Here is a 22582-nt window from a genome sequence, read left to right on the forward strand (position 1 = left end):
ACATAATGTAGGCTGAGATAATGAGGCAGGATGTTTGAAAAACAAAAAAACAAAGTTATCCTAAAAGCAGTTAGGTTCAGGAGGTCATTTTGTATTGATTTAGGTCCCGTTCACACTGGTACAACACCAGTGTGAAAGGGGCTGCACTTAGTCCAGACCCCACATTACCAACTGTGAACCCTTCTTATCCACGTTTTAGCACTGGTGACATTTGCTATCTAACACTGGTAAGACACGACAGTCGTACGACTGTGCATCCGACTTTGCCCTGCGACTTGAAGTCCGAATTTAATGAACAGGGATCCGACTTTGATCCCGACAATACCAGGCACTGTCTGGTATGAATCTTTATGGGGAACTCCATGCCCAATGTAAAAAAAAAAAAAGTCAAGGGTTCCCCCTCGGAGAGGATACCAGGCCCTTCAGTTCAGTATGGATTTTAAGGGGAACCCACATGCTGAAAAAAGGCGTGGGGGACCTCCCCAAAATCCATACCATATCCTTATCCAAGCAAATAGCCCAGCAGGTCAGGAAAGGGGGTGGGGACGAGTGAGCACCCTCCCTCCTCCTGAACTGTACCAGGCTGCATGACCTCAACATGGGGGGGGGCATCTCCCCCACCCCAAAGCATCTTGCCCCCATGTTGATGATGACTAGGGCCCCTTCCTGACAACCCTGGCCGTCGGGGGTCTGCGGGTGGGGAGATGAGGGAGAAGAACCAGAGAGGGCTAGAAGACATCAGCTGAGAGCAGAGAAGACCTGAAGAGGGGAGAAGAAAAATCGGAAGGGATGCCGTAGCTGCCTTAATAAATTACTTTAAAAACCTGTGTACTACGTTTTATTTTTGACACTTTTTTTTTTTTAGGTGAATGGGTAGGGGTACAATGTACCCGATATCCATTCACATAGAGTGGGGGGGCCAGGATCTGGGGGCCCCCCCCTTGTTAAAGGAGGCTTCCAGATTCTGATAAGCTCTCCACCCGCAGACCCCAACAACCAACAGCCAGGGTTGTCGGGAAGAGGCCCTTGTCCTCATCAACATGGGGGACAAGGTGCTTTGGGGAGGGGGGCGCAAGGCCCCCCTGCCCCAAAGCAACCCACCCCCCCATGTTGAGGGCATGCGACCTGGTACGGTTCAGGAGGGGGGGGGGGGGGGGGGGGGCGCTCGCTTGTCCCCATCCCCTTTCCTGACCTGACGGGCTGTGTGCTCGGATAAGGGTCTTGGAGGGGGAACTCATGCCGTTGCATCAGTTAAGACGGCGATCCGACTTCAGTGATATTCAATGGGCTGAAGTAGAATCAAAGTCGGACCAAGGTAGTGCAGGGACTACTTTGAAGTCGGCACGACTTGAAGTCGTACTAATAAGAATGGTTGTCATTGGAAATCATGGGGAACGATTTGTCATGCGACTTTGCAGTCCCAAGTCGCAGGACAAGTCATACAAGTGTGAAAGGGGCCTTAGCAGGACTGAAAAGAAAAGTAATAAAATGCTCATCTAATTCCATCTAGACCTGTACAACAGAGCTGGCCATTTACGGATGCCAAGACATGTGTTCATCTCAAAACTCACAACTGAAGCTCCAGGACCTACTAAGAACTTCTCATAGACCAATCAGATCAATAGGCATTATCATTTTCAGTGTAGATATGATGTTGTACTCTTTCTGTTCTCCATAGGTAAGCCAAATCTCTGTGTGAGATAATACATGCCCACGTGCAGGGATCCAGTTTAAACCCATAGCTGTAGTGCCATTGGCACTAAGAATTGCTCATATAGTAAAATGCAATGCTTAAATAGGCACACATTACTGCTCAATCACCTAGCCTTGCTTCGTCCATTTAAATACGTTTTACAGTACAGGCTCTCCTCACTTAACAACCAGGTTCCGTTCCAGCGACCAGGTTGTTAAATGAATTGGTCGTTAAATAAGCAGCCAAAAGTAATCAATACTTCAAGCATTTTTAACTATTGTAATGTATTCTGAAAAAAAAAATGTCTAAATACAAAACTCCAACTCAATAACATCTTTAATTTGCATAAGTTACAAAAAACAAATATAAACTACAAAAATTCTGTACTGTACAATACAATGATGTACAGTGCATAGCTCGGGTTGGGAGAGCTGGTCGTAAGTCCGAGCGGTCATTAAACAGGTAAGTAGTTAAACGAGGAGTATCTATCTTGTCAGGGCCCATTCACACCACACAGAACCGTTGCTGTGCATTGAACAAACACAAGCATTATTGTAAAGCTGAACTATGGAGAACTCACAAAAATAACCTTGCAGTGGGGCTTCACCCCACTGCAAGGGTTACATAACCGTTTATGCCTATGGTCCCAGGAAAATGACAGTTTTACTTACCATATATCTCCCCGGCAGCCAGTGTTCACCTCTTCACTCTGATGCTCCAGGTTGTGGGTATGTTTTCAGTGGTCTCACTTACAACGACATTGTACGTGGTGACGTCATAGCTGGCCAGAGCACCGAAGAGAAGAGGCTTTGGGGGAATGGTTCCATGGAAGAAGCAGCCAGTGGGTGGAAGGGATCGGGTAAGTGAAAAGTCCCTTTTTTCTGATACCCTAGACATAAACAGCCATTTAACCCTCAAAGTGCAGGGGGAGCCCCACTAGAAGGGGATTTTTGTCAGTTCCTCGTAGTTCAGCTATAAAACAGCCAATTCATTTGAATGGGCCTAAGACAAGCCTGCAGTAATTTTTGTATTGTAGCACACCACAACACATAGTAGTGCATTGCATGCAGGCACATTGGGAAGGCGTGTTGGGACTGCTATTCACAATGGATCACACCACAGCAATACGCATATAGCATTGGTAACAAAGTGTTACTGCAGCATACTGGTATGAATGAGACCCTAATGTGGTGGACAAGTCAATAAACTCCCTGCTTTAACATACTATATCTTGCAGAAGTTATAGAACAATGTATGGCATTGCTGATTAATGCAACCACTATCTTTGTAAATGGATAAAGGATGGGCTTTTCAGTGGGATTGGACTGCATGTTATCTGTATTTCATTATGACACCAAAAGGCATCAAGCGTTCCACACACTAATGCGTCCCTAAATCCATGAAAAGCTCTCAATAGTTTTAAACAAACATCCTGTCCATTCTCACCCCTGATCTTCGGGCACATTAAATTATACTGAGATCATGTCTGCTACACAGAGGCCCAGGATTTTTTTTTTTCTCTGAGCTATCTTGTTTTGTTAATTCGGTGGAAAATGCCAGATAATGCTCCCTCGTTCGTTCCATAATTAGGCAGGCATTAAAGCTACCACCGTGCCATTGTTTTGATAGTGCTACCTATAAATTATTCAGTCTATTGAAGTGCAATCTGCCATGGCATTTTCTTGCAGGGCACAAATAATGCAGCAAGCGCAAAACATTTAGCGGCATCCGATTACACGTCTGCAGAGCTTCAAAACGAAAAGATCCCAAAATGCAGTTGTCTTGCAAACTGATTTCAATGATCCATTGCTGAACATGACAATTAAAACATCAGATGTCAGTAACAGCTGTTAAACAAAAATTCTTGTGGGCATGCAGTCTATGTAATCGCATAGCATTTGATGGGCGTGTGCAGAAAGGAATTTGGTATTGTGGATATCTAAACTTGTTTTATGGAAAATGTGCTCTATGGCACTTATGGCATTGAAAATACCAATCATTTTTACATTTAAATTAAGGGAATAACTTAGCACTTTAATATACACACCAGTAGCGTAATACAAGCATTGGTTTGCTATAGAAACAGCTAAAGTCTTTTCATTTGGATGTACATGAACCAACTAAAGCAATGTATGGAATGAATAATGTGCCTGAATGACACAATGAGACATCAGCAAGTAGCTACAAAATGTATTTTGGAGATTTTGCAATGATTCAAAAAGGTCTATTCAGGATAATGCAACCTGATCCAGCTTTAACAACCATTGAGTTGGGTGGCAATTAATGCTGAATTTACAAAGGGGCTTCATGAATAGCCTCCATAGTCCAGAGCCATGGGAAATGGTCTGAGGATCTCTTGCATGTCTGATTCCGTCTATCAGGAGTTAGAAAGAATATATTAGGAATGGTGATCTTTTCAATATCTGTTAAATTAACTCAGCCCGATTAGAGCATAATTTCCAAAGAAAATTAATGCTTTCATTCACCAAGCACATTCTGACAAAGAATTTTTCTAAATACACCAAGATAAAGAAGAGGCTTTTCTGAGTGTGATATAAAATACAAGCAAAAATTAGGGCTATGTCAATGAAACAATGAAACCAAAAGTTCTAAAATGTACATTCTGATTAATAAGGAAGTTATTAAAACACTGCCCGGTCCATGTGTACTGATCACAGAGACAGACACAAAGGGCTTGTTACCATCAGATTCTTAATCATGAATTTGCATCATTTTCCAGTGATGGCAAATGCATGGACAGAATAAAAGATAATTGCAGATATAGAAAAACAAGTATAAGCTAGCTCGCAGTTTTTTTACTGTCCAGAAGCAATTTTTTTTAAGCACTCAGAAGGTACCTGCCTTTGAACTTGATTACTCCAGGAAGAGTAAATTCCCTAGTACAGGAAAGAACTTCACCCTCTGCATTTTACCCACTTTTACTTTTTACTTGGGTTATGCTCAAGTAACATACTCATACGCCTGGTGATCCCAGCTATATCCTGCTGTAACCTGTTGAATAACTTTCGTTATTGGGGGCTGAGTTTCTCATCCGTTTCCTAGAAGTGAGCCCCTTATAATGCACCGCTGGGTCCTTCCCTTTTTAGCTGCTGTATAGAAACCAAACATTGCCAGATTAAGCTCTATGGAGGCCCCCAGGCAGTTGGGGCCCCCTTGCAGGTTTCTGGAGGTTACTCCTGTGCGTGCTCTAGTAGTCTTGGTTAACACTTAACCAAGTAGCATGCACGTCGGACACTAGATAGAGAGGACCATAACTACTGTACATTACACATACGTAGATTGCACCAAAATTGACAGCTTTTAAAAGCAATTGTAAACCGCAGATGTAAATAAAAAAAAAACACCTGCAAAGGCAATGGCATAATGTGCTAGTATGCAACGCTCACCTTTGAACGAAGCCCTCCAGCACTGTAAAGTCACCACTGAGAGGGCCGACATGTTCCCACTCTTTCTTCTGGGTTCATAAGCTCCAGCACTGCGATTGGCCAGAGCCGCAAGAAGTCACTCCAGCGGTTCCGGCACGAAGCTCTGAAGACCTTCAGAGCAAATGTGCCAGCGATGTCACTGGCTGCATGCAGGGCAAATATCTCCTAAACCGTGCACGTTTAGGAGATATTCATTTTACCTACAGGTAAGCCTTATTATAGGCTTACCTGAAGGTAAAAATTACCAAGCAGGGTTTCCAACAGCTTTAAGAGACAAACTAATGTGATCCCAATATCTATGGTTTATGTACTTTATTATTGTAATGTGCCCAATATCAACCTACAGAATATTCTCTATAGAGTCTTTAACCACTTGCCGCCCGCCCACCGTCAAATTACGACTGGGCGGTGCGGCTCTCGTTCTGGGTGGACGCCATTTGATGGTTTCCCAGAACAACTGCACCATGTTGCTAGGACACGGTGCAACCCTGATCTCTGTAAAGATCCATGGCTCTTTAACCATGTGATCGGCTGTGTCTAATCACAGCCGGTCACATGTAAACACGGAGATACAAGTAATCGGCACTCCTCGCCTCACACTGACAGAGTGTGAGGAGAGGAGAGCCAATCAGTGGCATCTCTTTACAGGGGGACATCTAGGTATGCAATCAGTGACCTGATTACAATTAAGTGTCCACCAGTGCCAGTAATGAGTGCCCACCACTGCCAACAATCAGTGGCCATTAGTGATGCCAGTCAGTGCTGGCTATCAGTGCCGCTCATCACTTCTGCCCATCAATGCCACCAGTGCCGCCTATCTGTGCCCACCAGTGCCGCCTATCAGTGCTCATCAGTGCCACATATCAGTGCCCATAAGCGAGGCATATTCGTGCCTCCTCATCAGTGCCCATAAGTGCCAACTCATCAGTGCAGCCTATCAGTGCAGCCTCAGCAGCGCACATCAGTGAAGGAGAAAAAAATGACTTATTTACAAAATTTACTGGACAGAAACTAAGAAAAACTTTTTTTTTTTTTTAATTTTCAGCCTTTGTATTAAAAAAAACAAACACACACCACAACTCAGAAGTGATTAAATACCACCAAAAGAAAGCTCTATTTGTGTGAAGAAAATGATACAAAGTTCACATGGTTACAGTGTAGCATGACCGTGCAATTGTCATTCAAAATGTGACAGCACTGAGGGCTGAAAAATGGCCTGGGCAGGAAGGGGGTGTAAGTGCCCTGTATTGAGGTGGTTAATGTAAAGTTTTTGTTTCTAGGAGCTGATTTTTTTTCTCTATCTTTTATAAAAAAAAAAAAAAAAAAATGCAGAAATCTTTACTGTAATTTTGTTTCAAGATAAAATCAATATTATTTGGATATGTTGTCGTGGGGGCCATAGATCACTGTCTACTCTGCCTATTTGGTAATCCAGCACTTAAGGCAAAGCCTCTTTTGGATATCTGATATAGATATCCAAGATGGCTGCTGTAGAAGGGCTGAAGCCATTTTCGTCTAGGTAAGAATGGAGGCGGGGGGCAAGGAAAAAAAAAAAAAAAGGTGTCGGCATCTTAAGTTTGCAGGAGGGTTTTGCTGCACTGGTGTCGACACTAGTAGTGCTGTGCAATATAGTAAAGCCCGATTGGCTTACAATGTAGTCCTACGCTTTCCAAATCCTGCTATGCAAGGGACTACAGGCAACTAATATAAAAAAAAGATAGAATTCCCATATTACTACCAGCTAAAAAAAAACAAAAAAACAAAAAAAAAAAAAAAAAAACACACAACACAATACATTAGCATACCATTTTAAAACATACATAAAAGCTTTTCTATCTGAGATTTTTATATTTAACCAAGGTTAGGGCCTTGTGATCTGAACTGCACTGGACTATAAAGTTGACTGCACCATCTTTGCAGCCTTTGAGTCCAAGATGACAAAGAAAAGTAGTAGCAATGGACGTGCCAAGAAGGGACGTGGGCATGTCCAGCCTATCTGATGCACCAGCTGTGCCCCAAAAGGACAACGCTATCAAGAAGCTTGTGATCAGAAACATCATTGAGGCTGCAGCTGTCAGGGATATCTCTGATGCTAGTGTCTTCGATTCCTATGTACTGCCTAAGCTTTATGTGCAACTGCACTACTGTGTTAGCTGCGCAATTCACAGCAAGGTGATCAGAAACCGCTCTCATGAGCCACGTAAGGATCACACGAGGGTGCACCTCCAAGAGCTGCTTCCAAACCATTGTAAAGAAATCTGCTCAAATGTCTTGTCCAATAAACTGTTAGAAAAAAAAAGTTGAATACTGCACCATGGTGTCTAAATTCAACACTGGAAGCTTTGTCGATTTCTTTTACTGCACGTGACAATGTGAAAATGGGCTGGTTTACCGCAAGCCTGATTCTTAACAATGCTATTTTAATTACCAAGACTAATTTGGAGTTATGTCATAGATAGTTGAAGACAAACTTCAAAGGAATGCAAATAACCAACACATTACAAGGAAAAGGTGTTGGTGTGAGCCATTTTCTGTGCAAGCATCATGTAGCACAGTGGTCCCTGCCTCCTTTTTTAGGTAAATCCCACCCGGCAGGCTGTGAACGGAGCTGCTTTTATAGACATGACTCCCCCTTCTTGTGATGTTAGCCTAAGTACTTAATACATTTGCATGTCAAATTACACTTGTGCTTTGTGGGAAGGGATGCTTACAAATCCTCAATGCCTTGGGTTCTCTCAGGAGTTTGTAAGTGCTATAGATTCCAGACGGCTGCTTAGCAACCAGAACAAGCAAAGGGAAGCAGCATGCAGCAGCCCACATCAGGTTTTGTGCAGCGGCCCACATCAAGTTTTGTGTTACTCTAAGTCGCAAACAAAGAGACTCATTTTCCAACATCGGCACAAGTAACTCGCAGACATCTTCAAGAGACAATTTAACCCCCCGATCCCAAGGCACAGTGCAGAATGACATCACTCAGCTCAGGTTACAAAAACAAGTGCACAGACATCCATTTATATTTAATGTCGCCACTCAATGGCCCCATGCAATCAGGAAGATGTTCAATGTACCCTAATGTATATATATACACAAACACGCGCAGCTGAGATCGGTCACAGAGGTCATCATTTAGGACACACTAAAATATGTATGCACTTTCAAAGGAGGCTAACATTTGGAGACACACATACTGTATATTCTCACTCCTCTTCACTATTGCTATTTTTAACTTTTATGTGTAGTGGGGCCTGTACACAGGCTGATTCCGTAAGCAGTATGGGAGCGATGGCCGATGACAAGGAACAGAGCAGCTACAAGAATGGCACAGATACGTAAATCACATCAATGTCCTGGTGCCCTTTCCACTGATAATCCACAAAGCAAGAGCTGTCACTTGCAAGCCTAATGCCCTGTACACATGACCGGTTTTGCCGTCGGAATAAACTCTGAAGGTTTTTCCGACGGAATTCCGCCGAAACTGTCTTGCGTACACACGATCACACCAAAGTCCGACCGTCAAGAACGTGACATACGACGGGACTAGAAAAAGGAAGTTTAATAGCCAGTAGCCAATAGCTTCCGTCTCGTACTTGCTTCAGAGTATGCGTTGTTTTTGGTACGTCGGAACAGCATACAGACAAGCGGTTTTCCCAATAGGAATTGGTTCCATCGGAAATATTTAGAACATGTTCTCTTTCTAGGTCCGGCAGAATTTTCGACGTAAAAAGTCCGATGAGGCATACACACGATCGGAATATACAATGAAAAGCAAATGCCTTCTTGCCCAATCCGAGATAGAGCCTGTTCACATCTATTAGATTGTAAACTCTCACAAGCAGGGCCATCCTAACTCTCTTGTATTGAATTGTATTGCAACTGTACTGTCTCCCATTATATTGTAAATCACTACAAAAACTGTTGGTACCATATGAATCCTGAATAATAAATATAATAATATTAATCATAATAATCTGTGCCCTGCAGCGTATTTTTGAAATTGCCTCAGGTCCAATTTTTTTGTCCAGTAGCCTACATCCTGAAGCATATAGAAGTCAGTGGTAATGCTTTAGTCCCCAATTAACTTAACATTTTCTGTAGCGCAACACTAAGGATCGGTTCACACTGAGGCAGCACGACTTGCAGCGTAACTGCCTAGGCGACCCAGGACACGACTCAGCGCTGACTTGCAAAACGACTTCTGTATAGAAGTCAATGCAAGTCGCCCCCAAAGTAGTACAGGAACCTTTTTCTAAGTCGGAGCGACTTGCGCCGCTCCGATTAGAACGGTTCCATTGCACAGAACGGGACGCTACTTGTCAGGTGACTAGGTCCGGTCGCCTGACAAGTCGTCCTAGTGTGAACCGAGGCTGGAGTTCCACCCACTTTTACAACTCTTCAGCATCCCTCACTAAACCGTGCACTGTAAACTAATTGGATTTTTTTTTTTTTTCTCAGCACCTACTGTATATCTGCTGTATTCATTTTTCACTTCCTCCTCCCTGGCCGTAGCCCATCGCATCATTTCCTGTTTGCAATGCCTTCTGGGAAGGGGTGGCAACTTCCTCTGACACTGCCGTTGCTATAGAAACCTGACCTGAAACCTATTACACTGCTTGTGCTGCACTGAGCATGTGCGAGACCAGCTTCAGCTGCCCACACTTAAGATGGCCACGGCCTGGTGTAAGTTTATAAAATAAACTACTGCTATAAACAAACAAAACAGACCTTAGTTTACAGACTAACTTTACTAGAATACAATAAGCTTGTGTATTATAGGGGTATTTTTATTTAAAAAGTATAATTTCAGCCGGAACACCACTTTAAGATGAAGACTACCATTATTGTCAAGGAGTCCATTCACACCAAGTATTTTGTCGCCTGAGGCGTTAAGTTAACAAAAGTACATAAAGTGAACATTTTTGACCCAATAAACTATAATGGAAGAACCTGAAAACTTCTCGAAGATGTGTGTTTGCATGCATTTTCAGGAGCTCCAATTAAAAGTCTTTGGGGTCCAAAACATGCAATTCTGCCCCTATACTACAAGTTATAAATACGAATGAACAAAACAAAAAAAAAAATGGGGCCTTGAGCCTTATTTATACTGATTCTCCTCTGTTTAGCTTCTCTAAATGAAGGAGAAATTAGGCTTTTAGAAATGTCCTCAACGTATAAAAATGCAGGTCTGACGCTTCCAGAGTGAATGAGGCCTAAGAGACCTAGCATTTTAATAAAAGCAATGCATTCTGGTTTTAGATATATTTAAAGACAAAACAACTCCACAACACCGGGCTCTTTATACTAAAAAAAACATGTATTATTTGCATCAGTTGAAATTATAAACCTTTCATTTTTGTCATTCAGGATTTGAGAGTAATTTGTCAATTCAAGGCAGAAGTTGAATTTCCAGTTGCCTGGGTGATAGAAGTCCTGCCTAATTCCACCTTCACACCGGATCGGAGGATGTTGCCCGGCATCCCAATGATACCGAGTGAAAGGCCTGAAAACATTTAGCAGTACACTAAGTCAAATGTTCACACAACATGTGCTGCAGACTAATACAAAGTGTACAATATGCTTGAAAAGAACGGATGGCTGGGTTAACAGAGGGGGACTCAAGCGTTTCTAAATCGTTTCAGTTTTAGTCAGAATACAAATGGCTATTTATTCAAATCTTGGCTAAACCTTTTTCCTGACTTTACACTCAAAACAGAAGTTGCGCTCATTTGTTTGAGAAGTTATAGAAAACACACGTGTTGTTGAATTTTGACCAAACCATAATACTGGTCTCGGCCACCCACGGTATATCTGTATGAAACCCAATCTACACAGAGGCTGGATATTCACAACCCAATAAAAGCAGGCAAGCTATGCTTGTGACATTCAGGTCATGAATTTGTACAGTAACTAGTGTCCATTAATCGTATGCACTGCATTCCTTCTTCAGCTGTGGGTTCCTCTGGTGTATGAGTTGGTCAAGAACAGGCAGATGTCAGAATGAGAAAGCCATGAAGTGAGACAAGTACATGTTCTTGTACAAACTTCCACACCCAAGACCGTGCCTGGGGCAGATGCTGCCTGAGGTGGCCATTTTTGCCCCTCCCACAGCGAAGATGGTGCCTTAGTTGGCAGTAGCTATGAGTGTGTACCCACACATGGAGTGCCATAGAGCCTGTTGGTGTCACCAAACAAAAGTTTCTGCCTGGCCACACAGGCAGATAAAATGGCCAGCAGTGCTAAGCACAATAGCGCTAAACCTGCACGGTTTATCAGGCTCTAAAACACTGAAGAAGCTTGGCTGCTGTGCCCATCTGTGGGACAGGCACAGTGGTCAGGCAATGAGCCCAGTAACACCGAGCCTGTGCTTTTATCATGCTGATCATTACTGAGCTGCACTGAGGGTGGAGTGCCCAGTATGGACACTCTACCCTCAGTGCGGCCCCCACCCTGCCATCATGAATGCAGGCCTCAGGCAGCCGCCTCTGTTGGCCCCGTTAGTGGCATGACCCTGTGCACAAATGTCCGGTGCTAATTTTCTCTCAGTTTTCACTGCAAATTTCCAAAGCAGCTATTCAGCTGTGATTTAGATTCCGTTCAGATGCCAATTTTTAAAGCCGGCAGCCACCAGCGTTTTTACCATTAGCTGGTTAAGGAGCAGGCCAGGAAGTCGGTCGGCGCGTCCTTAACTGATGACTTATCAGCTTTCAGCGGGGTTCCCCACTGACAGCCAAATGTAAAAAAAAAATAAAAAACACATTGCCCTGCCTGCAGACCCCCACTGCCACCCGCCAGGGTTGTGGGGAAGGGCTGCTCTCTCCCCACCCCCTTTCCTGGCCTGTTATGCTGAATGCTCGGATATGGGTCTGGTATGGATTTTAGGGGGACCCCACGCCCAGATGCGGCCCTTTGCTTGCCTTTATCTGGCCCTTGATTCCTTATTCCTGCCACTGATGCCAACCATGGGGCACTATTCCTTCCACTGTCACCAATAATGGGGCATAATTCCTTCAATTGACAACAAAAATGGGGCACTATTCCTCCCACTGACACCAGCTATTTCCCCTAATACCAAGGATCAGGCATTGCTTACTCCCACTGGGCACAGTCCGGCCCCCCTAAAATTGATGGTAAACTGGCCTTTTCTTTAGAAAGTATGGAGACCCCTGGTCTAGAGGATGTTTTACTTACTCAACTCTAGCAGGCTCCCTCTATCAGTGTGACTGACCTACCACAGCCTCCGCTCATGTCACAATCCCGCCTCTACCACCTACAATAGCCTGGCACTGTATCTGAGTGTGCTGAGGCTATGCTTAAAGTCTGCAGTTTTGGGGGGGGGGGGGGGGGGGGAGAAGAGTAGAATAGCTCTGGGGTAGGGAGTCAGATAAGTAACCTGCATCCCCACGGACAAGCATTTGCAGTGTAGGGAAGGTGGGTACTGCATGGGTTTTTTTCTGAACCCCACTGAGGAAAATTTGTCTCACCTCCCGATCCTGTGACACTCATACAAGAAAAAGCAGAAGAGGGTTGTCGCTGGGACAGGGATATACTGAAAGCAAAAAAAAAAATTCTAACCCGTCATGCATTACTAGAATTTCCCGACTGGAAGTGAGGGCTAGGCTCTCCAATAGGAACACAAGCATAAATAAAAACCTGACAGATTCTCTAACCCTCTGCCACTCTACCCAAAACAGAATGAAAAGTTGAGGGTCAGGTTCCGTCACAACTTTGAGTTACAATGACTGACATGCACTTGTGTTAAGGGCAGCTAATTTTGAAAGAACTGCGAAAGCACCTCAGTACACCACAATGCACAGTAGCCACTTCCCGTCCGCCTGTGCGCAATGTACTGCCAGTGTAGGCAAAGCGACGTACCTGTATGTCGCTGCCTACTTCCAGGTCCAGGGCGCACGCATCCCGCCTGGCACCAGCTGTGATTGTATACAGCGGGAGCATATCATCAAGTCCTTGCCATGATTCATGGCTAGGACCTGCTGAATGGCTGTGTGCAATTATTAACACAGAGCTCTGGGCTGTAAACAAGAGAGAGAGATCTGTTAGTTTCTCATCCCTGAAAAGCAGGGATGAGAAAGTGAAAGATCTAATAGTAAAAGCAGCACACTTTATACACATTACACACAGTTAGGCACAAATTTAAACCCTTTATCGCCCTAGATGTTACCCAATTTCCCAGCCAGTGTCGTTAGTACGGCGACAGTGTATATTATTATCACTGATCACTGTTTTAGGCCTCATGCACACTGGACGTTATAAAAACGCCAGTTGCATTATCTGTAGAATGAGTTTTGCAGCATTTTTGCAGTAGCATTTTTCCGCAAAACTATAATCCCACAAAAGCTTATGGCTCAAATTATCGCTGATAAATGCCAAATACCCACGTTTTCCAGCGTTAAGCTTTTATCAGTTATGCCCTGTACACATGATAGGATTTTCCGATGGAAAATGTGTGATAGGACCTTGTTGTCGGAAATTCCGACCGTGTGTAGGCTCCATCACACATTTTCCATCGGAATTTCCGAAACACAAAGTTTGAGAGCTTGCTATAAAATTTTCCGACAACAAAATCCGTTGTAGGAAATTTCGATGGTGTGTACACAAATCCGACGCACAAAGTGCCACGCATGCTCAGAGTAAATTAAGAGACGAAAACTATTGGCTACTGCCCCATTTAGAGTCCCGACATACGTGCTTTACGTCATCGCGTTCAGAACGATAGGATTTTCCGAAAACTTTGTGCAACTGTGTGTATGCAAGACAAGTTTCAGCCAACATCCGTTGGAAAAAATCCATGGATTTTGTTGTCGGACTGTCCGATCAATGTCCGACCTTGTGTACAGGGCATTAGAGTTTTACAGCTGAAAAACACACTGCAGCTCAAAAAATAAATAAATAAAAAAGGGAAGCTGTTTTTACAGGCATTTGAGCTTTTATTTCAGCTTGAAGACGTTTGTACTTTTTTTGCACATTTTTACTGAGCTTCTTTGAGCAGAAGTGTTTTTATTTTATTTTTTTACAAACCTTCCCCTCAGCTAATTTTTCCTATTTTTTTGTGTGTTTGAGCTTCCTTGTGCTTTTTCATGTTTTTTTCGCTTGTTTTTAGGCACTTAGGCATTTTAACTGCTCGAAAGCTCCTCTCAAAAATGCAAGTTTGGTGGGGGGTTTTCTGCCTGTAGGAGTGTAGCACTAACTCACCGCGGAGCTGCTGGTTTAAACAGGCTTGTTACCTTCACTCTCCTTCCCTCTGTTTCATCGGCACCGGGTCTAGGGTTCCGTTGAGTTTACCTTTGGACGACACACGCACCAACACTTGAGTACGTTTTCAATGCTTTATTAAACCATCAACGAAGGAAGTAGCAGGAAAGAGGTAGAGGGAAAACCACAGGGGAAAACTCAAATACCTTTTTTAGTAAGATTCTTGACAAATGTCCTTCGGGGTTAGATATTTCAGTAGAATGCACTCCCTTGGTGGGACACACTCCTTGCTCGCCTGGATAGGCCTCTCTCACTTGCCTAGCAGCCAGTACATAGCACGAACAAAAGTCTCTGCCACAGACTTGTTTGGGATGAACCCGTACGATCCTCTGCCACAGGATGTATTGGATTTTTTCTGCTTTGAATATCAGTCACAGTGCTTGAACCTTTAAGCCAAACCCGGCAACACTATGCTGTATAATTACTTTAGGATACGTCCTCCAACCAAGTCACCAGGCCCCTCTCCAGACCAGCACGCTGCATGATCCTTCCATGACGGGTCCTCCCCTGGGATCTCCTCGGTTGTCCAGCTTCTTCACTCTGGATAGACAGCTCAGGACCATTCCTCGGCCGCTGTGGTAGGCCCCAGACAAGCTTCTGGGTCCACCCCTGCGCCACAGCGACGTGGGCCTCCGGAACGGAGGACCACGAGATAGCTCTCTAATGCATACCTGTCGGCCAGGAGGGCCAGCAGGTGGCTGTAAAACGGACCCCAAAATATGGTGTCTGTCCCATAAATACCCTCGCCCAGAATGCAACTCGGAGGACCACCTCCACCGAGTTGTTTCTGGGACAGAAGAGCATCCATACGCTTAGACACGCTGCCCTTCCAACACTAGCCAGCAACAACAGCGACACCCATGGCTCAGTATGGAAACACACGCAACGTCAGCCAACGTCTGAAACAGAGGCAAATCTAACCTTCCTAACGAACAAGTTACTAAATTTACCTATCAGATGGTAGATCGCAAATCTACCAGCGCTACAGGAGCATATGCCTGTAAACTCCTGAAAAAGCCCTAGTGTGCATGGACACATTGGCTAACATGGAGGGGTGTTTCCAAGCAGAAAAAATGAGAGCTCAAAAAAAGCTCAAAAGCCTGTAGGAGCAGCTTCTTTGAGATGCACTGTGCATGATTCCAAATGTCATTGATGATGTTAGTGGCAGTTAGTCAGTTACCCCCAGTATCAGCTACTGTCATATTGCCTGTCACATTATTGGAGTCCCATTATATCGCCATTAGTGGTATAAAAAAAAATTATTAGAAAAAAATAAAAATAAAAAATGTAAAATTCCAGTATAGGCCCGATAAAAAAAAATAAAAAAAATTTTAAAAAACTTTCACGCAAACCAATCAACATAGACTGAGGGCCCTTTCAAACAGGCTTTCTGATCAGGTCCGCCTGTCAGTTTTTCAGGCAGGCCTGATCCGAGCCTCCATTCACTCTTATGGGGCAGCGGATGTCAGCGGTGACATGTCCACTGACACCCAATATCCGATCCTGTTCATGAAATCCAGACGGATGGAGACCTTATTTTTCATCCGTCTGGCAGATCGGATCAGATGAAAAACGGACAGGCAGTCCGTTTTCATCCGATCTCCCCATAGAGAAGGGCAGGGCTCTGACAGGTCTGTCTCAGCACAGTGAGTGGAGACGGACCTGTCATCCGTCTGCTCTGCTCAGAGCCCTAATCGATGTGAAAGGGCTTTTTTTTTTTTTTTTTTTAACTAAGGACATGTAACAGAATACATTTTGGCCAACATTTATATAAAAGAAAAAAAAAAAAAAATCTAAATTTCTTTAAAAAAAATAAAAAAATTTTATAGCTGAAAGTAATGAATATTTTTTTTTTCAAAAATTTTCGGTCCTTTTTGTTTATATCGCAAAAAAAAAAAAAAAAAAACTGGCGATCAAAAACCACCAAAAGAAAGCTTTGTGTTACAAAAAAAAAATTTGTTTGGGTACGCAATTACCAGTTACCGTAGTGCAGCGCTAAATAGCAAATAATGGCCTGGTCATGAAGGGGGTATATTCTTCCGGAGCTCAAGTGGTTAATGTGCGTTGGAGTGCTCTACAAGGCAGTTCTGATCAGAACGAACAGCACTGCAATGCACACAAGCTGTGGTGTTTTGCAAAGATGTGAGAGGGCCTTAAAAAAATACAGTTTTTGTGCACTGCATTGTTTTCATGAATAAATACCCAAAAGAAATACCTTCTGATTAGTACATTTAATAAAAGGTTTGCAAATATCACCTCATAGTGCATGCTTTTATTCCAGCCGCTCTATACTGTAACAGAACAGATTTTGATTCATATCCAAAAACAGCACACAGGTGTGTCCATTTCCGCTTCCTGCTGGGGAGTTCTATCGGCCATAACAGAAAGTAGACCTCACAATTATTCGTGGTTTACTTGTCGCCTGGATATCATAACAGTCCTTAGACCGCCTTGTGTAGAGTGACACACGATAAACCCACTGTGGTCACAGAGAATGTAAGTTCCTGTCAACCGCACCCTGATGAGTAAAATAAGCCTGAGTTCTCCCAAAACAGCAAAACACAAATAGAGAGCAAAAATATTACTACAACGTATCATTCTAATTTATCTATATTATATGTTTCTAAAAAATACTTGCTATGGTTTTCACCCCCCCCCAAAAAAAAAACCAACTTGTAATTCCTTGTTGCCTATTAATGTAATAGGACATCACTATTGGGATGAGCTATCCTGTGTAAGGACTCATTCACTGTAGCTGTGTTGCTCAATGCAAAGACACCGAGAAGACAATTATTTTCTATGTATGCTGTTCACATAATACATGTGTGTTGCTGCACACTGTACAAGAATACAGCATGACTGCATTTTTATACAACAAACACAGTAAACACTTTCTAGCAATGTGCTTATCAAAATGCACAAAAAAAAAAAAAAAAAAAAGGTTAGCATTCTGACCCTTGATACCCATTCTGAATAAAAAAAAAAAATTATATATATATATATATATATATATATATATATATATATATATATATATATATATATATATATATATATATTTTAATAATAATAATAATACCTTCACTAACTGAAAATGCTGGTTGCCTGGCTGTCAAGCTGACAAAGGTTTCCACATTTGCATTACTGACTAAGAACTAGTAAGTAGCTCACAATTTCTACCTTTACGGTCAACATGTTTGTTCCCTTTTAGTACAGGAACTATAGAAAAACAGCTAGGCAACTATCATTTTAAAGAAGATGTAAACTTCCTGATTGCCGTTCCTTCAGAGCCCTGTGCTGTGAATGGCGGCTCCCGTGCGCATGTAAGGGAGTGACGTTATCGCGCCTCTGGCCAGTCACAGAGCCCAGAGCCCGCGAACCCCAGAAGCAAGACGGTGAAGACGGGAGCCCCAGCAACGCTGACATTGCGGTGCTGGAAAAGCTTTGTTTTAGGGCAAGTTTCCCATAATGTGCTAGTATGCGATGCATACTAGGAGGTGTCACCTGCTCTGCATTCCTGGGGAATCTTCCCAGAAGGATGGTAGCATCACGCACAGCAATGCAGAAGACGAGAAGGTGGGGTAAGGCAAGAATAACTACCAGGGGCGGCCCCGTCCATTGTGGGCACACAGGTGCCCCCCATCCATGCCCCCGGCCCCTTTTAGGACACCAGGTGCATGAAATACAGCGGCAGGGTTTTTTTTTTTTTAAGCACCTGATTAGAGCTATAGGCTCAAATAGGCTTCAAAATAGGGTGGGCTCAGGACGCAGAGCATTGCGTCTGGAGCCCACCCAGTTGTGTTGCAACTGCGAATGAGTATTTGCTGTTGCAACACTGATCCTCCTCCCAGCCAATCGGGAAGCGAGTCTGATACCTGTCACCCAAATGGCTAAAAGGACAGGTGATCCTATTGGACGCCTAGGAGGAGGGGAGGAGACGCACGGCAGAAGCGAGGAGGAGAAGAGTCGCTGGCTGAGGCACGGACACCCAAACCCAGCCACTGCCTCAATCACCACTGCTCCTCGGATGCCCGATCCCCGCCGCCTAGATGGGGTAAGTGCCGGTGGACCGACCGGCAAACAGTGGGTGTAGTGCACATCATACTTTGTGGTTTGAACTTAATGCATGGGACCCAATAGATTCTAATGCATATGGTGTGAACATGCCCTAAATCGAACTTTAAGGCCTCATGCACACTGGATGTTTTTGGCTTCAGATGTTTTCTTCTGCAGCCAGTAACCTCCCCAGCATGTTACCTATGTGTCCATGCATACACAGGCGGTTATCAACGTTTCTTAGCAGGGGCATTTTCTGGACATGAAAGAAAAAAAAAAAACAGAACTAGTGGGTTTTAAGAGGAGTTTTTCAGCTGTAAAAACGTTTTAACTCTGATAAAAGATTAAAAAGTCTGAAAAAAACCCCACAGCTATTCAGCGTTTATCAGCCATAAGCTTTCGTAGAAATATAGTTTTGCAAAAAAAAAAAAAAAAAACTGTAAGAAAACACTACTGCAAGAACACTGAAGAACTCGCCTTACAGGTACATTTTGGAATTACTAACACTGGATGATTTAAATTTTAAAGGAGGCCCAGATGTTACATAAGGACTTTACATTGTTCTGCAAGTTACTCCCTAAATCGCAGGGTCTCGGGGTGCTCCCCTTGTGACGCCTGTGTATGAAGCATTATATTGTCACCCCTATCTCATGGTGCTCTCAGGTATGCAAAATTTCATTAAAACCAATGCAGATAACATGCATGCTCCCTTTCCAATGCAGTCTCTGTACATGGATTTCCACCCACATCCCAGCTATTTTTATAGAAATATCTTCCCAAACACACTCCTTTCCTACAGTGCCTTCAAATAACCAGCAGTGTAAGCCTTCTGACCCATTATTGAAGATGGTGCTAAGAGATTTAGGGCCCATTCACACCAGGAGGGGGAAGAGGGGGAAGAGGAGGGGGAAGAGGAGGGGGAAGAGGAGGGGGAAGAGGGGGGGGAAGAGGAGGGGGAAGAGGGGGGGGAAGAGGAGGGGGAAGAGGAGGGGGAAGAGGAGGGGGAAGAGGAGGGGGAAGAGGAGGGGGAAGAGGAGGGGGAAGAGGGGGGGGAAGAGGGGGGGGAAGAGGAGGGGGAAGAGGGGGGGGAAGAGGAGGGGGAAGAGGAGGGGGAAGAGGAGGGGGAAGAGGAGGGGGAAGAGGGGGGGGAAGAGGAGGGGGAAGAGGAGGGGGAAGAGGGGGGGGAAGAGGGGGGGGAAGAGGAAGAGGGGGAAGAGGAAGAGGGGGAGGAGGAAGAGGGGGAGGAGGAAGAGGGGGAGAAGGAAGAGGGGGAGGGAAGAGGGGGGAGGGAAGAGGGGGGAGGGAAGAGGGGGGGGGGGAAAGAGGGGGGGGGGGGAAGAGGGGGGGGGGGGGAAGAGGGGGGGGGGGGGGGGGGGAAGAGGGGGGGGGGGAAGAGGGGGGGGGGAAGAGGGGGGGGGGAGGGAAGAGGGGGGGGGAGGGAAGAGAGGGGGGGGGGAGGGAAGAGGGGGGGGGGGAGGGAAGAGGGGGAGGAGGGGGGGGGGGGGGAGGGAAGAGGGGGAGGGGGGGGGGGGGGAGGGAAGAGGGGGGGGGGAGGGAAGAGGGGGGGGGGGAGGGAAGAGGGGGGGGGGGGGGGAGGGAAGAGGGGGGAGGGAAGAGGGGGGGGGGGGGGGAGGGAAGAGGGGGGGGGGGGGGAGGGAAGAGGGGGGGGGGGAGGGAAGAGGGGGGGGGGGGGAGGGAAGAGGGGGGGGGGGGGGGAGGGAAGAGGGGGGGGGGGGGGAGGGAAGAGGGGGGGGGGGAGGGAAGAGGGGGGGGGGGGGGGAGGGAAGAGGGGGGGGGGGGGGGGAGGGAAGAGGGGGGGGGGAGGGAAGAGGGGGGGGGGAGGGAAGAGGAGGGGGAAGACGCTTCTAAGGCTTGGTTCACACCTAAACCGGCCGCGGATCGCACAGAAACACTGTCCGTCCCTGTTCTCAGTTTCAGGGGCGAATCAGGGCAGAATCGTTGCCCGAATTCGGGCCTGAAACGGAGGCAAAGACGCACAGTGCGCTCCACGGCCGCTCCAAAGACATGTGAACCGGCTCCACAGAGAGCAGGTCATATTCTCCTGCTATGCGAATTGGATGCAGAGAAAATCCACATCCAATTCGCATAGGTGTGAACCCAGCCTTATACCTCGTACACACATTCTGATTATCGGATGCTAAAAATCGCTTTCGGATTGATCGTTCGATAATCTGATCGGTTTATGCAACAAAATGCGAACGATACGTCATACGATAATCGGAACGTATGTACGAGGCATTAAACTCTTTAAAATGCTTGTAAAAAAGCTGTAAAAACACCCAAAAAAAGCCAGTAAATCGCTGCGCTCAGGTGTGAATGGAGCCTTAGATTTACCTTCAACTATGTAGTACAAGAGACTGCCTGATTGCATACACAATTGAAAGCGTTTAGGTGTGACCTCATTACATGGCTTTGGTGAATCTAAGGGAAAATTGTATAATGTATGGCCGGCCTTAGTGAGGTCCAGTTTGATTCACCCCATTCGAAATAAATGGACTAAAATCGCACAGAAATGCACAGCACCTTCCTATGCGCTATTCCTGGTGTGAACCGACTCTAAAAGAAGCGCATATAATTTTTTTTTTTTTTGGCTTCATGCAACTCAGGAATTGAGCATCAAAGAATATAAATGGAAATACAAGTGTCCAGCACAAGGCTGGGTTCACACTATTGCGAATTGGATGCGGGTTCTTCTCATAGCAGGAGATTGCGACTGGCTCTTTATGGAGCCGGTTCACACATCTCCGCAGCGGCTCCGATGCAAATCGCACAGGCGTTGTGTGGGGTCCTTTGGCTCCATTTCAGGGCCGAATTCAGGCAAAAACTGAAAATTGGCAAACAAAGACGCACCGTAGCGTGCTGCAGTGTGAACCCAGCCTTAAACTCCTACTAGTGAAGCTTCATGTGCGATTGGGATCTTCGTCCCCGTTTGTACCTGTGTGATTTGTTGCACAATAACAAGAATCCTATTATGTGTGGGGCCTATTCATACCTAAGTAATGTGACATAGAGTAATTAAATTTCAGTCCCACAGACTTCAATAGCAGCACATGACACAAAAAAACAAAACAAAATCATGACAATTCAGATGCAGTTAAGGATGGAGTATAAAGACTGTGAGCAATGACCAGCTACTCCATCAGGAACAGTGTTGTGATATAAAAACTGTGTTCTGATATAAAACAGTGTTGTGATATCCAATGCTTCCTATCCCAGTGTAGATGCACAGTAATAACAGACTGTGCTGTCCCCCTGCATACACATGGCTGTGCACATTCCTAGTACATATAGAAAGGTGTAGGTTACCTTCAGAGAGCACATCATCTGCCTCCTCCACCTCACTCAGGTGTGCACTGCTTGTGTCCTCCCCTGCAGACATCTTGACAATCAGAAGTAATGGCCCCCTTTCCCAGGCAGGATTTGTCTGATCACAGAAGGAGGAACTGAGTCTGCTGCTTCCTGACTACAGCAACATCCTCTCTACAAAGATGATGACATGCACCAGCTCTGTGTGCATCAGAGGTAGGTACATGTGTTCAGGGAGAACCCCCCTGGGTGGGCAGGACTGAGAAGGTGTGTTCTCTGTATACAGGAAGTTCAGAGGACTGGGGGGATGTCATGTGCTATGTTGAGTTACATATTCCCTCTATAGATTCATATATTGGGAACGATTACATATCAGAATGAATGTGCTTTTTTTTTTTCACACGCTAATCTCATATCAAAAATGAAGAGTTTACTAAAGTTACAAAAATTCTCGTACGACAAAGTGATATAATGTGTTGTAGTGTACTTGTATTGTATTTTCGAACGACAACTGTACTGATTAACCACTTGACGTCCACAAGATTTAACCCCCCCCCCCCTTCCTGACCAGGCCATTTGTTGCGATACAGCGCTGCGTTACTTTAACTGACAATTGTGCGGTCGTACGACACCGTACCCAAACAAAATTCATGTCCTTTTTTTTCCTACAAATAAAACTTTCTTTGGTGGTATTTGATCACCTCTGCGTTTTGGTTTTTTTTTGCACTATAAACAAAAAAAGACTGAAAATTTTGAAAAAAAAAAATATTTTTTACTTTCTGCTATAAAACAT

The 22582-nt window shown here is 44.8% G+C and overlaps 1 protein-coding gene across 3 annotated transcripts in view; it reads right to left on the reverse strand.

Moving 5' to 3' along the window:
* RIPOR2 (RHO family interacting cell polarization regulator 2) overlaps positions 1-22050 on the reverse strand; it is a 233411-nt gene extending 211361 nt beyond the window's left edge. The window contains exon 1 of one of the 3 annotated variants that reach the window (XM_073631170.1): positions 21790-22050. In XM_073631170.1, the coding sequence (XP_073487271.1) occupies positions 21790-21862 (73 nt within the window). In that variant the 5' untranslated portion in view covers positions 21863-22050. The remainder of the gene's footprint in view (positions 1-21789) is intronic. The other 2 variants (XM_073631167.1, XM_073631169.1) reach the window with 2 other exon arrangements.
* Between the last annotated feature and the right edge of the window lie 532 nt (positions 22051-22582).

This window comes from Aquarana catesbeiana, linkage group LG05, assembly GCF_042186555.1.
Source record: "Aquarana catesbeiana isolate 2022-GZ linkage group LG05, ASM4218655v1, whole genome shotgun sequence".
In the NCBI taxonomy this organism is placed as follows: domain Eukaryota; kingdom Metazoa; phylum Chordata; class Amphibia; order Anura; family Ranidae; genus Aquarana; species Aquarana catesbeiana.